This window comes from Salminus brasiliensis, chromosome 4, assembly GCF_030463535.1.
Source record: "Salminus brasiliensis chromosome 4, fSalBra1.hap2, whole genome shotgun sequence".
In the NCBI taxonomy this organism is placed as follows: domain Eukaryota; kingdom Metazoa; phylum Chordata; class Actinopteri; order Characiformes; family Bryconidae; genus Salminus; species Salminus brasiliensis.
The window spans coordinates 49402129-49418702 of record NC_132881.1 but is presented as its reverse complement, the minus strand read 5'-3'; the positions used below and the strand labels follow the sequence as shown (position 1 = coordinate 49418702).

The 16574-nt window shown below is 44.4% G+C and overlaps 1 protein-coding gene across 1 annotated transcript in view; it reads left to right on the top strand.

Moving 5' to 3' along the window:
- The window catches only part of coro2aa (coronin 2Aa), a 38510-nt gene extending 29557 nt beyond the window's left edge, over positions 1-8953 (top strand). Inside the window, exons 5-12 of the mRNA XM_072678613.1 lie at positions 1-135; positions 2598-2714; positions 3324-3428; positions 3551-3647; positions 4108-4220; positions 4849-4939; positions 5798-6060; positions 6945-8953. The exon at positions 1-135 is cut by the window's left edge and continues 45 nt beyond it. Coding sequence (XP_072534714.1) covers positions 1-135; positions 2598-2714; positions 3324-3428; positions 3551-3647; positions 4108-4220; positions 4849-4939; positions 5798-6060; positions 6945-7076 — 1053 coding nt within the window. The 3' untranslated portion in view covers positions 7077-8953. The remainder of the gene's footprint in view (positions 136-2597; positions 2715-3323; positions 3429-3550; positions 3648-4107; positions 4221-4848; positions 4940-5797; positions 6061-6944) is intronic.
- Positions 8954-16574: the final 7621 nt, after the last annotated feature.

The following is a 16574-nucleotide window of genomic DNA, read 5'->3' as shown; positions in this document are numbered from 1 at the left end:
CCTGTGCGCACCATCAGCATTCATCCTGACGTGGTTCTGTCCATGTCCTTCAACACTGATGGCAGCCGCCTTGCCACGTCCTGCAAGGACAAGAAAATACGCATCATTGACCCACGAACAGGGACGCTCCTGCAGGTGTGTGTGTGTGTGTGTGTGTGTTACAGAAATCAACCTTACGGGACTCTGCCTGTCCTGCGATGTGAGGACTGTGTGCGGACACTGCCTGTAATGATGCAGCAATTCTGCAGCCCTTATTTTAAAAAAGCTGTTGGTCAGCGCTTACGTTCTGGATCTACCTGTCCACAGTCCTGTCCGGTTCTCAGGGCAGTGGGTTACGGTCAGTCGGTCAGTCTGAGTAAAGGCTAAAGGGCGATACACACCCTCAGTCAGAGGTGTTATCTGCAGCAGACTGCAAACACAGCACAGAACCTGACCCGTCCTTCAGTCTGAATAATCAGACCTCACACTGACCTTTCTGTGACCACTGGAGGAGTCGCTGTAGAGTCCGTATTTAAACTCTAGTGAGTTAAAGGGCTCGTATCAGGGGAAAAAACCCATAGACTGATTTTTCCCTCACGTTCCCTCACACCAGGACTAATGCAGTGTTTAATGTAATGTAGTTTACATCATTAGGGTCAGATCAACAGATCATCCAGTCCCTCGAAGTCCAACAGTGAAAAAATGGGACTTCAGCCTACAGCAGTGTAGCCCCACCCATTCAGCCTACAGCAGTGTAGCCCCACCCATTCAGCCTACAGCAGTGTAGCCCCACCCATTCAGCTTGCAGCAGTTTATCTCTGTCAATTAAGCTTAGGTCATTTTGACCACGCCCATTCAGCCCACAGCACATTAGCCCCGCCCATTCAAATGAATCTAGATACTTGAAAAGCCCTGATACGGACCCTTTAAACCCAGTGTAACAGTGCCCCTCTCCAGCTCTCAGCACCACACCTCTAAAACTCACACCTCGCTCTGAGAGTCCAGTCCCCCCCCCCCCCACCCCCCCACACACACACACACACACACACCTCAAATGCTCTCAGATTAGTGCGCTCCTGTTCAGGTCCTCAGTCTGTTGATGTTCTGGGTGTAGGTACGTGACGACTCCTCTACAGCACACAGAAAAGTCCATTTTCTGCACATTTACACAATGTCTGTTTATTTTCTGCATAAGAAAAAACATTTTAAAACATATTTAATGTGCAGTTACTTTTGCAAGGTAATGTTTTTAATCATCTCAACCTCCTACATTCAGTAAAGAAACAAGTTATAGAATAATAAGAAAGGAATAAAGTCAAAGTTATTGTTTATTAAAATGCAGTAAAATGTGTCTCTATAGGACAGAGCTGAAAAATGCAGGTCTAGAAAGTATAAATCCACCCCGGGACCTGAATTCTCCATCTTTACTGACGGAGGTGTTTATTTACACTCCAACACTCTAAACTTTAGTATAACTGTGTGTGTCTCAGTGGTTTAGCCTACCTGGTCATCCCTGTGGGATGTAATTGTGTGAGTGTAATTAATAGAATAACCCATTATCATTGTTCTGATCTTGTGTCCGAATCGGTACCGTCTCAAACCTACAGCAAATCTACATGCATGAATTCATCTCCTCTGTTGTTTTAATGTTAAAAAAGGCCAAATTTAAAGGATGTTTGATTTTAATTCTACACAACCGGCCAGTATATAACTGTTGTAATATACAGCGAAATGTGTCCTCCGCATTTTACCCATCTGTGTTAGTGAACACACACACACACACACACACACACACACACACACACACACACACACCCACACCAGTGAACTAGGGGCAGTGAGCACACACACCCCCAGAGCAGTGGGCATCTAACTCCAGCGCTCGGGGAGCAGAGAGGGTGAAGGGCCTTGCTCAAGGGCCCAACAGGGGCAGCTTGCCGAGCCCGGGTTTTGAACCCACATATATACACCTACAGTATAAAGGACTTTACTGCACATTCAGATCACAGTAAATCCTCTTCTCTTCTGCGTACAAACACTGATGTATGTGTATTCATTTATTTTTTTATGTATATATTTATTATTTCTGTCTCCATTTTTTTTCTTATCCTTGTATTTATTTATTTATTTATTTATTTATGCCAGGTTATACAGTTTTATCTCCTCCATCGTTGTTTTCATGTGATGCACAGTTATCAAAGCATTTCAGTGCTAATTGGACTGTGTATCACTGTGTGTGGTTGCGGAGTGGTTGATGTGGCGCAACAGATAACGCCACTGCCTCCCACTGAGCTACCACACCATGTGAGAGGGGGAGGTTCCTCTCACCAGGGAGAGGTTCGATTCCCAGTCTGGGTGACTATGCTGTGCTACACCAATAAGAGTCCTTCTAACACTACACTGGCCCTCCTCTGTAATATGAGTGACCTTGTAAGTCGCTCTGGATAAGAGCGTCAGCTAAATGCCGGTAATGTAAATGTAAATGTGTTTGAAGGTGTGACAAATGATCTTTAAATAATTATTATTTTAATTTGATTAGTTTCAGTCAAACTAGCAGTCAGAAATGATGAGGGCTTTATTAAAGCTGTTGTATTTTTCTCCCTGGTCGTGTTCTGCAGGAGACTAACTGTAAGACTCATAGAGCCAGCAAGGTTCTGTATTTGGGGAACTTGAAGATGCTGCTGTCCACTGGGACGTCCCGATGGAACCACCGGCAGATTGCACTTTGGGACCAGGTGAGCGTCCGGCAGCAGCTCGTAAACGCTCGCAGCTCAGCTTCAGCTCACTGCTTACTTATCCTGCAGCGCCCTCTAGTGACCCACATGCAGTACACTCTCAGACCAGGCCAGGGTCTGCAGTACGGTTAGTTAAAGAACACAGCTGTTATAAGTTACCAAGCTGTAGAAGTTTGGTACATTGAACTGGACAGTATCAGAATATATATGTACACACACAGGTCACTTATACACGCCACAGACACACCCACACTCTACTGCCAGCAAAATGAGGAATTATATGTGTAGTAATGTTGAGTGGGGTGTAAGTGTCTGTAGCTTATATAATTGGAGCTTTTTTAACACACTGGAACACACTTCTGAGACGACGACTTCAGTCTGCAGTTGAACAGGAATTGCGTCCGTCCATTAAAGGGACAGTTCAGCAGCAGGGGTGTTTTTGGGGGGCTGTTTACCAACATAGCGTCTCCTGTTGTAAACAACTGAGCCAGGGATGGGTTTCCATCAACTTTTGGACCTTAGAGTAAGATCACTGTGTAGACTTACTGTGTGTGTGTGTGTGTGTGTGTGTGTGTGTGTGTGTGTGTGTGTGTGTGTGTGTGTGTGTAGGAGGACCTCTCTCAGCCCTCTTTTCAGGAGGACCTGGACGGATCCTCTGGCGTTTTGTTCCCCTTCTACGACCCAGACACACACATGCTGTATGTAGCCGGCAAGGTGAGCAAAATACACACGCTCACAGGTACAGATCTGTTAGCTGGTATATTACTGTGAAGGCTGTACAGTGGTGGTGTTGGGTGTGTGTGCATTGTAAGTAAGCGTGTGTGTGTGTTCTGCAGGGTGATGGTAATATCAGGTACTATGAGATCAGCTCTGAGAAGCCATATGTGCACTACCTGACTGAGTTTAGATCTCTACTCCCACAGAAAGGAATGGGTAAGATACACTACACTGTCAGTATTACTCGCATGTATTACTCATACCTATATTTAATAACACTTTACCCCATAAATGTTATATATCACACACCCCATATGTATTCTATATAATTATCTATATGTAATAATAATACACACATATTATATGTAGCTGTATGCAAAGTGTGTGCACCCCTATTTAAATGAAAACACACACACACACACACACACAGCCTATATAACATCAGAATAAGGCATCTGTGTTAAATGTGTATTTATTGTGTAATTGTGCAGCTGAACTCAGCTCAGCCATTCAAATCAGCTGCAGCAGCATTTGATTAACAAACACCACCTAAACCTCCTGCTTCTCCTCGTCAGACCATCAGGACTTCTGCTCGGGCTGAGAGCCTCGTATCAGTGCATTTATTCCTTCAGCTGTTTGTGTATATACATCTTAGTGTGTGTGTGTGTGCTCTCAGGTGTTATGCCAAAGCGTGGTCTGGACGTGTGTTCCTGTGAAGTGTTCAGGTTTTATAGACTGGTGACAATCAAAAGCCTCATTGAGCCTCTAGCCATGATCGTCCCCCGCAGGGTGAGATATCCTTAATACCAGTACACCACACACACACACACACACACACACACACACTCAGCTTCACCAAAAAACAATTAAAATAAATTTCAGTTCCTGTAACTTGTACAGTGCAATTATTAAATATCCACTATGAATTATTCAGTATTCATGAATTATCCACTATCCACTATGAATTATCCACTATCCACTATGAATTACCCACTATCCACTATGAATTATTCAGTATCCATGAATGATCTAGTATCTACTATGAATTATCCATTATCCACTATGAATTATTCAGTATCCACTATGAATTATCCACTATGAATTATATACTATCCATGAATGATCTAGTATCTACTATGAGTTGTCAAGTATCCACTATGAGTTATCAAGTATCTACTATGAATTATCCACTATGAATTATTCATTATCCACTATGAATTATACACTATCCACTATGAATTATTCATTATCCACTATGAATTATTCATTATCCACTATGAATTATTCACTATACACTATGAATTATTTAGAATCCACAATGAATTATCCAGTAACTACTATGATTGTTTAGAATGATTGTGCTGAATTAAGCACAGTGTAACTGACGGCTGTATGGATGTGTTGCTCTTCTCCACAGTCTGAATCCTATCAGGAGGATATTTACCCCATGACTGCAGGGAAGAAGCCCGCCATGACCGCAGAGGAGTGGCTGAGTGGGATGGACAAAGGTTAGATTCCAAATCTCAGCAGAAAATAGATTATTTATTTTATATACACAACAGACAAAAGTTTTGGGACACCTACAGGGTCTTTTATGTCATGCCATTCTAAACTCACAGGCATTAATATGGAGCTGGTCCCCCTTTAACAGCAGCTCTACCAGCAGCAGCAGCAGGTCTGGAGCTCTGCTGCAGTTACTGAGTCAGTTGGAGGCTTTTCTGCACTCTGCTCTGAGCTCAGCACTCGGCCCTGACCCCGCTCTGTAACTTTACGTGGTCTGACAGACACTCGGTGGCTGAGCTGCTCTCTGTGAGCTGTTCCTCCTAAACTCTTCCACTGTTCAATAATAACACCACTCACAGCTGATGGAGGAAGACTGCAGGACTAGAGGCTGGAGTTTATACACCTGTGGCTGAATGAGACTGAATCAGACACCTGAAGTCAGTGATAGATGTGCCCATTATTTTTTTTAGGTTGTTGTTCAGAATTTCAGGATGAATGGACCAATGAAGTTGCAGGGGTGGAGAGCGTGAAAAGCAGCGATCTGTACATCAGAAATTAGAATCTTTCAGTGGTGAATGTGTAGAAATCGCTCAGTCTAATGGTCACATCTTATTGTGATTACGGAATCCTTGGACTGAGCTGAGGTGTTAAGACTTGTTTCTTCAGAGGAAAGTTTAAGTTTTTGGTTTATTTGCACAGAAAAGAACAGACCTGTGTATGAATGCTGTAACTGAGTGCTTATTTTACACAGTGCCATCAGTCTTCCATGTCCCTTCCATCTCCTCAGTTACTCACAAGTAGAAAATACCCACCCACACTCTGAAGCTCATTCTCTAAGCAGTGTTTGCTGAATCCCTCTGTAGGTCCGGTGCTGATGTCCCTGAAGCCAGGCAGTAAGCTGGAGGCCTATGCTGACATGGATTCAGTAAAGTTCCCCAGTGTGTCTCTGGACGCTCGGCGATGTGTGCCCCGCCCGGGGCTGCTCGGCCTCATCCAGCAGCAGCCAGTGGAGGAGAAGGAGAGCAAGGAGACCCCCACCAACCCCCCACCACACGACAGGACCAACACCATCACCAACGGACAGAGAGAACTCTCCCACTGCTCTCCACCCAAAACTGAGAACGAGGTACACCCTTATACAAGCTTATTATTTTTAGAGTCTGTACTGTATCCTGGCTAGCTCTCACTGTGAGCTGTTGATGATGAAACTACCTCCACCATGTTTGGAGGCTGTACTGTATCCTGGCTAGCTCTCACTGTGAGCTGTTGATGATGAAACTACCTCCACCATGTTTGGAGGCTGTACTGTAGCCTGGCTAGCTCTCACTGTGAGCTGTTGATGATGAAACTACCTCCACCATGTTTGGAGGCTGTACTGTATCCTGGCTAGCTCTCACTGTGAGCTGTTGATGATGAAACTACCTCCACCATGTTTGGAGGCTGTACTGTAGCCTGGCTAGCTCTCACTGTGAGCTGCTGATGATGAAACTACCTCCACCATGTTTGGAGGCTGTACTGTAGCCTGGCTAGCTCTCACTGTGAGCTGTTGATGATGAAACTACCTCCACCATGTTTGGAGGCTGTACTGTAGCCTGGCTAGCTCTCACTGTGAGCTGTAGAGGATAGAACTACCTCCACCATGTTTGGAGGCTGTACTGTAGCCTGGCTAGCTCTCACTGTGAGCTGTTGATGATGAAACTACCTCCACCATGTTTGGAGGCTGTACTGTAGCCTGGCTAGCTCTCACTGTGAGCTGCTGATCTTCTTCATCACAGCCTTTCTTATTGCTTGTTAGCTATATTAGCCTCATCAGACGTGTCCTGACTGATTGCATTTTTTACCTAGGTGGTATTATTATTATTATTATTATTATTATTATTATTTTCATTATTGTTAATAACAAAAGTTGTCTGAAAATGGTTTAATAAATAGTGAGGTCAGATTTTTGTAACTGTGTGTGTGTGTGTGTGTGTGTGTGTGTGTGTGTGTGTGTGTGTGTGTGTGTTTCAGCTGCGGCAGGTGTTCTATAAGCAGCAGGATGAAATCCGGAGGCTGCGGGAGCTGCTGAACCAGCGGGACGTTCGGATAAAGCAGCTGGAGCTCGAGATCAAAAACGTCAGGAACTCGCAGAGCTCTCGCTGAGGACACACACACACACACACACACACACACACACACACACACACACACACACACACACACACACACACAATAATACACACCACCCAAGCCGTCCTGCACACACACACACTTTCCCACTGGACCACTCTCACACAAGTGGGGAGTGTGTGCCTCACAGGCTGAACCTTGTTTAACCCTAAAGCATTCCTCACTAGGAGAGTTCTGTAGGGCTCGGGGCAGAACCTCAGCCCAGCCCGGTTCTCCTCCTGCTTCTGTTCCTGTAGTTTTGTTTTTATGGCTCAGAGCTATGCAACTATTTCTTTGCCTGATCCTCTTTGAAATGTACTTTTTATTTTTTAGGAAAAAATAATGTGCCTGTCTTGTGTGTGAGTGTGTGAGTGTGTGCTTGTTTAGTAATCATTGGGGGGAAAAGGGACATTATAGAATGATCATATACACTGAATGTTTCTCTTTGCATATTAATTGATATACCCAGGCTCCGCCCACTAATGTGTTCTTCCATAGCTCCTGTTGCTGGGTTGGACAAGCTGTACAGGAAGCTGGTAATAATCCCGCGTCACTCTTACAGCTGAAAAGAGCTTTACAGGGAATTTATATTTTATTGGACCCAAAAACAGCGCAGCTCATTTTTCATTAAAATCTTTAGTGTTTCCATCCTGTCGTCGCTGATTAACTTTGCTTCATTAATGTAGTTTGAAGCTACTCTAAACCCGCTCTTAAAGTTGCTTAAACTATTAATCAGATGTTCCCTAAAATTCCTAAAAAAAACACAGTTACACACCTGAACGACTACACCGCGTCTAACGTGGGTAACAGGCTGTGGTGCAGAACAGCGGTTAATAAACGTTCTGTTAAAACTGTTCATCTGATGTTTATTCCTAACCATCTCGAACCAAACCTCCACTGGAAATGAGGAACGTGTCCGTATGAGAATATTCAAATGGAGGCTGTGGTGCTAATTTGCTAACCAGCTAGCAACTCTGAGCCAGGTGTCAAAGCTGTTGAACGTTCTGTTTAAACTGTTTATCAGACGTTTAACCCCTCAAAACTCTGTTACTGTTACTCTCCAGAATAATCTGATCTGCTCCAACAGTGAGTCTCTGTAGCTAAATCAGATAGCGATGCTAGCTGCGGTGGCGAGCAGTGTGGGCTGTGAGGCAGGCTGGGCGAGCTAGCAGCGCTGACACGGCTGAGGCTCGTGAACGCTGTGTTTACACCGTCTGATTGATTTACCAACATCCTGAAGTAAAGCCTCATCTTAAATGAATAGTGCAGGTATTTGTATCAGTATGGAGGCTTAACATGTAGGCCACAGTGCTAAATTAGCCAGCTAGCACATCTCAGCCCTGCTTACAGGAGCTGAATCTGGTATTTATTACTGAAGACTTATTATTTAATGTTTTTATTATTATTATTATTATTTTTATTATTAAAACCCTGTGAAGTTAGACGTCCGTACAGGTGAAGAACCCTCTGGACAGGAGCTGTGATGCTGAATAGATTAAATGGGATTTTCCAGAGTTCTGTAAAGCTTGAACATCCTCACAGCTGCTGTGGAAGAACGTCAGTGGGAACTCTGCTGCTGACCGATGTTAAAGGGGCGAATGGTCAGCAGGGTAGGAACGGCTGAACGGCTGAATGGTTGTGTGTTTGAGGGAGACTGACTGACTGACTGACTGACTGACTGACTGATGGAAAGCTGTTGAACACTGGAACGCTGTCTGAACTGCTGCTGGTGAAGAAGCCATCTCTGTGTACGGGTATCACACACACCGTCCCACACGCTTCATTTGCATTTTATTTATATTCTGTTATTGTTTTTTAAAGACACTGGATGAAAAAAGAACAAAAGAATATTAAAGCTTCTGTAATCTGAACAGATCACTGTTAACTCTCACGGGACTGAGGGTTTAACCTGCCTGAGCTCGACACACTGTTCTCTCCTAAAGCACTGTGAGAGCAGGGATTATGGGTATTGATTGATGATGATGATAATAATAATATTAATAATAATAATAATAACCATCTAAAAACCATCCTGAATCTCCAGAGGTTTCACATTGCTGTTTACTATTATTGAGCTTCTACCAGCCAGTGTTTGGTAAAATGGCCACATTTCCATATTACACATCACTGACGACTACAACTAACTACTGCAGGTATTTTCTAATGGTCAAATGTAAGTATTTTGAGCTTTATAGAATAGTATGTAGAATACTGAGTGTGTATTAAATATGCATAATTCTGTTCAGTAATGTTCAGGCCCCTAATCCCATTATTCTAACCAGTGAGAGGGTTCTACTGCAGAAGCTCCAGATCTCCTCAGATCAGATAAAGCAGCTGAACATGAATCCAGTAAAAAGGAGAAACAAGATCTTCTCATTCTGAAGAAAGAAAGCAGTGAGATCTTGTCGGTGAGCTAGTCTGAAGATCAGAGCTCGGTTCCTCCAGGGTTCTCCTGGATGCCCCCCAGTCCAGCCAGCACAGCGTGGAGGATGTGTTCAACTCCATCATCAGCAGCAGCAGCAGCAGCAGCAGCTCACCTGATTTACCATCATTAAGCCCTGATTTACCACCAAACCAGGTGTTGATCTGAGGAGAACTCTAAATAACACTAGACTCCATGAGGAGAACTTTGGAGATGTTGGGTTTTCTGCTTTACACAGGGGACTAAACAAACAAACAAGTTCAAGTTATCTAAATGGAAGTGAAAGCTCTTGAGATTCAGGATGTTGTATAATCCATAGACTTCCAGGCTTGATTTTACCAAAAAACATTAGAGGATAATCCTCAGTGGGAGATGGCCGAGTGAGAATCACTTATGCACTTTCCTATAATGCTAAACCTTGCTGTCGAGTAATGTAAGTTTATACTCCACTGGCCGGCATTGCTTTGCCTAAATCACTCCTCCCTCTACCAGTGAAACCTTCCCCCAAGCCACTGGCTGCAACACAACCCCCAGCAAGATCGCTCAGTTGGAGAGGTTTTCTCTTCATTAAATTCTACACCATTTTCCCCCTCTTTGCTCACTGTGGTTATATTTCAACTTGTTTCCAAAATGCGTCAGACTTGGATGTTCAGTAGCTCAGTGCACCACCACCCCAGGGTCTGCTTTTTTTTTTTTTTTAGTACAACTGGTTAGTCTGATGAGTCTTTCCATCAATCCTATGAGCACTTCCCTCAAAGTTCTCTTGTTTTTTTTAGACCTTAACTTGACCTCCAGGGTTCCTGTTAACTGCCATTTCTTAGGAACTGAGGAACTGGCTCTTGGAAACACTCTCCTCTACAATCTTCTTATGATCTTCTCCTGCTCTGAGCATCAGTTATGTTAATGTTAATGTGCTCTGCAGCTGCTTAGAGGAGCCCATGGCTGCTGGTTGTTGCTGCCCAGAGGAGCCCATGGCTGCTGATTGTTGCAATGAGGTTTGAGGAGTCAAGTTTTAATAAAGCCTTGAAATTTGCATCTCCTGGCCTTTCCTAACTATGACTGTGAACACGCCATAGTACTACTGAGCTACTGAAGGCCTGAGATCTTGGTAAATGGTGTAGGAGAGATCTCTTTTAGGGTCCCAGTAGGTCCATTGCAGCTCCAGTGCTGATTGGTGGGGTATCTGCACCCATTACTTTTGGATTTGGATTAAGAGGAGGTGGAACTGGAGGAATAACACCTACATCACACCTGTGAGCTCAGCTAGGTGCAAATGGACACGGAGACTTTACTGTGTGGTGTTCAGGCTCGGAGTTTAGCACTAGTCAGGGCGGTGTTCTCAGTTTCTCAGTAAATTAGAACCGTGATCTTTAACACTGATCCTGGAGAACGACTGAACTCGTTATAATAAGAGCTGGATAAACCCTGAACACTGCAGGACACAGTGAGGAACGCCACATTCAACCACATCAAACATCAGATACAACAAGCAGGCGTCTTCATTACCTTCTTTTAAAGGACATGCTAGCCTGCAGGTAGCATGCTCTAGCACAAAACCTCGCATCTCCACATCAGCAGCTCTATAGGAGGAGGAAAAAACCTTCAGAACTTTCAATAAAAAGATTTTACTCCAGGTTGTGTTGGAGTGTTTCTATTGGTCTGTTCATCCTGAAATTCTGATCCAGTATAAAGAACAACTGCAGAATCACATTATGGAGGAAAGTGAGAAACTGCAGAACTGGAGATACAAGGTTTTTGAGCAATGGTGACAAAATACACATACTACATGTCCAGATGTTTGTGGACACCCCTTCTGATAAATGCATTCAGCTATTTTAAGTTGCAACCATTGCTGACACAGATGACCCTATTGGCTCCATGCTGCTTAATGCCAGGTGTGGGCTAGAGGGGTATAAAGCCCCCCAGCATTGAGGAGCTGTGGAGCAGTGGAAGAGCTGTGTTCTCTGGAATGATGGTTGGTCTCCATCCAATACTTTTGTGGTTTATTTGGGGCGGTGGGGATGATGAGGTGGGGTGGTGATCGTCATCATCCAACATCCTGACCTCCTGAATGCAATCAAATCCTCACAGCAATGCTCCTCCAAAATCTAGTAGAAAGTCTTCTTCCCAGGACAGTAGAGACAGTTACACTTGTACTTATACTTGCAGGTGTCCAAATACTTTTGTCCCTTTAGTGTATTTTTAAATGCCTATAAGGGACCTGAGGAAACATAAATAATGTGTAACAATGTGAGATTATATTTGTTTATAAAGAAAATATTTAAATCCTTCCTTTCAGTAGCTGGTGACCTCCGACCCATTAGCAACAACAAGTTTAGGCCACGCCTCCTAACAGAACTGCTTCAGGTCAGTCACATGTGTAGACCTTAAGCCGACTTACTGCACATTTTGAATTCTGCTGAAGTTTCAGTATGGTTTAGGTCAAGACTTGTAAATGTCTTCATTTTAACTGCTGGGAGTAGACTGGCTGGTCTGATTAAGGTCATTGTCTTGCTGCATTACCCAACTGCACTTCAGCTCCTGAACAGACGACCTTTTCCTAATAATTACATAAATCATCTGTTGTTTTTTTGTTTTGTTTTTTTACCATGATCAGGTTTTAAGAGGGGATTGTTTGAAATGTGCTGTTTCAGGGGTCAAATACTTTTTCACAGTACTGTAATATACCACATTACTTTTAAAATTAGCTTAAGCCTGAGGGTTTTTTTTTATAACGCACTCTGATTGGCTGCTGCCTGGCAAAATTCCCTTCTCATTTGAATAAAACAGAAACTTTGACTCCTCCTCCTCCTGCCGCTCACACAATCCTCCTCACACCGCTGCAGCTGGGATCCATACAGGTGGTTGTGAGGTGAGACCAGGTAGGGGCAGCTCACCCAAACGTTCTCAAGTCTGAAAAAGCCATAATTAGTGGAAAACTGAGCTTTAAAGGAAACTGTGTTTATGTCCACGCTGCCTGTGTGCAGGTCAGGAGATCACACTGCTTCTTTCATTTTTGCTTAAAGTAGATTTTTTAAACTGCTGACGGCTCCTGTACTTCTTTCCTGTGGGTGAATTTATTCCCTCTGTGTAAAAAAAAAAAAGTACCTAGCATAAGCATGAGCATTCATCCTACTGCAGTTTAGCCCCACCCATTCAGCTAACAGCAGTTTAGCCACACCCATTTGTCCTACAGCAGTTTAGCCACACCCATTCAGCCAACAGCAGTTAAGCCCCACCCATTCAGCCTATAGCAGTTTAGCCCCACCCATTCAGCTAACAGCAGTTTAGCCACACCCATTTGTCCTACAGCAGTTTAGCCACACCCATTCAGCCAACAGCAGTTAAGCCCCACCCATTCAGCCTATAGCAGTTTAGCCCCACCCATTCAGCCTGTAGCAGTTTAACCCCACCTATTCAGGTTATATCAGTTTAACCCCACCCATTCAGCCTGTAGCAGTTTAACCCCACCTATTCAGGTTATATCAGTTTAGCCCCACCCATTCAGCCTGTAGCAGTTTAACCCCACCTATTCAGGTTATATCAGTTTAACCCCACCCATTCAGCCTGTAGCAGTTTAACCCCACCTATTCAGGTTATATCAGTTTAACCACACCCATTCAGCCTGTAGCAGTTTAACCCCACCCATTCAGCCTGTAGCAGTTTAACCTACAGTAGGCTAGTCCCACCCATTAACCCTGCCCATTTAGCTTTCAGCAGTTTAGCTGCACCCTTTAGTCTACATTGGGGACGTCTGTAAATGTCATAGCATGTGTTTTCATGACGTCACAAAAACAATTTATACAGACTGTGTTTGGGTTAGTTTCTAAATCTGAACTGTTTGAACTGTTTGAACTGAGGGAAGGAAATGCTTTGAAACCTTTTACATATTTAAGTCTTAAAGACACGGTAACAGAAAAAGACGCAGTTGGGAAACTCGTGTGGAAATGACTAATTACTGCTTTTTAGTTCATTACCCCACGCAGACAGAGAGGTGAACTCAAGGTGGAGTAAATGTTAGCAAGCTAACGCAAACCGAGACAGATAAGAATAAACTGTGCAGTAAAGTGTGAGAACGGGTCACCTGGTCTCCGGAGAATTCCACCCTACCTCTCCAGAGAGTCGCCCAGGTGCTCGTTCAGTCTCTCAGCTCTTCTGTCTGGTCTCCCTCTGCACACCATCAGACCCCTGCAGCTGATCCAGAACACAGCGGGTCGGGTCATCTTCAGCGTTTCTAACTTCAGCCATGTTCAGCTCCTCCTCCTCCGCTGCTGTGTTCTCTCTTCACTGGCTTCCTGTAGCTGCTGCCCAGGTCATCAGATTCAGACCCCTGACTCTGGTCTACAAAGCCAAGACTGGACCAGCCAGCCCCTCCGTACTTGATGGCAATGGTCAAAAGCCGATCTGCACCGAGAGCCCTTCCAGCTTCAAGTACGGCTCGGTTCGACCCGCCATCCTTTAAGATCCACGGAAGACGAGCGTCCAGACTTTTTACTGTCCTGCACCAAAGTGGTGGAACGAACTTCCCCTGGGTGTCCGAACAGCAGAGTCCAACACTCACTGTCCTCAAACCCAGACTGAAGACCCTCCTCTTCTGAGAGGACTTGGGTGAAGAGTAGAGTATTATGGTCTCCATATTGACTTGTGTTTAGTAGAGTCTAAGATTAGAGGATCTGAATTTTAGTCTATTTAAACTAGCTGAGGTTCTTCTTCAGTAAACAGTGAAGCTCTTCTGTAAGACCTCTGGAGAAGAGCGTCTGCTAAATGCTGTAAAGGTAAATGTCTCCGCTGATCAGGAGCAGGGACTCGGCCTTCTGTCTGTCAGTGCTGTTTTTACAGTGGCAGTAACGTCTCCTCTCTAAAAGCCGGTTCTTCACCACCTTCCTGTTCGACTCCGCTGCTGTAGCGTGCTCGTATTTTCGTGGAGTCAGTTGTGGCGGATCTGAAGTCAGGCCTGTGTGTGAGGTCAGGCCTGCTTGTTGAGAGTACCTGTACATACCGGTCAGTCAGCTCCAGAACTGGACCTGTGATGAGGAAGCTCTCGGACTCTGCTTCCCTTTCTAACGCCGGCCTTCATCTGAAAGGGACTGAATCAGAGGAACGGGTCAGTCTGGTCACGGTCAGGCTTTAAACTCAGGCTGAGGTTTAGCTTTAGCTTTGAGTACTTTCACAAATCCTTACACAGCTGCTCCGTTCATACAATGCCATGCAAAGGTTTGGGCACCCTGGACACAATATCTGAACAGTTAAGCGAGCGGAAGAGGAACTTTTTAATGATCTTTTAAACAGCAAAAAAACAAACAGGGCCTGAAGCAAAAGTTTGGGCACCCTGCATGGTCAGTTCTAGGGTCGCCACCTTACTGGATTGAAAATAAGGGACGCCCACCACGGCTCCTCTGGGCCATGACCCCCACGGGCCCAACTACAAACATTTATAATCTAGGAAATGAATATATATATAAAAACCTGGAAACTCCATACTTTACCTGGCCTTTTTATCAGAAACGCTTACTCTACAGGAGCACTTGGTGATGGGAGTAGTTATAGATTTGTTAGTGTAGTGTGTGAATATCGCTGCTGTCCAATGAAAACCATGTATCTCCATTTTTGCCTGTTATAGGTTTCTCTTGGCTCCTGCTTTGAACCCTGAAGCTGCTTCTGAACACTGTGTAAATAACTCTGGATGAATGGACCAATAGAAACTCTAAATTACTTTGATCTCTGATTTTCCTTTCCTTTGATCTCCATTTAAAGCTAAGAGCCTTTTTACCTTCTCCTGTAAAGTCACTGTGTTGGAGATACATGTTTTTTGTTTTTCCTTAGATGGCGACGTTATGCTTTATACAGACACAGATATTCAAATCAGCTCTAAAAAAAGGTTCCACTGTTCTTAATTAATATGTTTACTAATGAGGTCTAGAATAGGTCGCAGTAGGCTGGTGTTGGAGCAGGCCCGGTTCTGTTTCAGCATGGGGCTCTAATGAACTCACACATGTTAAAGTGGGTCTTCTCCACGAGACGTCAGCAGTTTACAGTTCTTTTAAAAAATGGTCCTAAAGGTTTCAGTAACATCTCACGTCAAAAAAGGTACTATCTAGAACCTGCTATCTTTCATGGGTTCTTTGATGGCACAGGTGATCCTCCCTCATTAGTGTTGCACTATGCAAGGGTGGATACAGCTGTGAGGTTTCCTAAATGTGAAGGAAGATCTAAAACTGCTATTAAAAATAATTAGAATTACAAAAAAAAACAACCCAAACCTCGAAGGAGACCAATGAGCTGTCCAAGTGCCAACAGCGCCCCCTTGTCAAGAGGTTTGGTCTGCTAAACATCAGAGTGTTAGCCAGGTCCATGAGGCGGTCCACATCTGGAAACCCCTGGCTGTGCTACACTGTTAATTCCTGGGCTTGAGCCTCCAGTTACTAGCTTTCCTGTCTATACGGTCTTAACTGTACAGAAACTTAGTGACCACAGTTAACACCACACCTGCTGCATAGCAACAACAGCACTTCACACCCCTCACTGTGACCCAGAACTGCACCCTACGCCATAAACGCACCTCTGCAATGTTCACAGAACTGCAGGGCTGCCCTCCATTAACTGCACTGAACTACATCATATCAGCCATAACATTAAAGCCATCCACCACTCATGCCACCAAAACAGCTCTGATGCACCCAGGAGCACTTCACCAGACCTGCCTGACATTCTGGAGATGTTCTGACTCCGGTTCTGGCCCAAGTGTCTCAGATTCTTACCCTAGTCCATTTCTCCTGCTTCATCGCCTTCAAGAACCGACCGTTCACTCTCTGATATGCAGATCCACCCCTCGACAGACAGGAGCCCCTGGAGCAAGGTCATGAGTGTTCATTTCAGCTGGCAGTGGTTTTAATGTTATGGCTGATCAGTGTAAGGCGATCATTAGTGGACTGTGGAAGATTTTAGAGCCGCAGGGATTCCATTTTTACAAATTTTCAGACCAAGACACAAAAGACAAACAGGGATCCATTTCAGAGCAGAGTCTGGAGGAAGAGCGAGAGGGAGAAATAGAGGAGGACGAGCAAAGCACA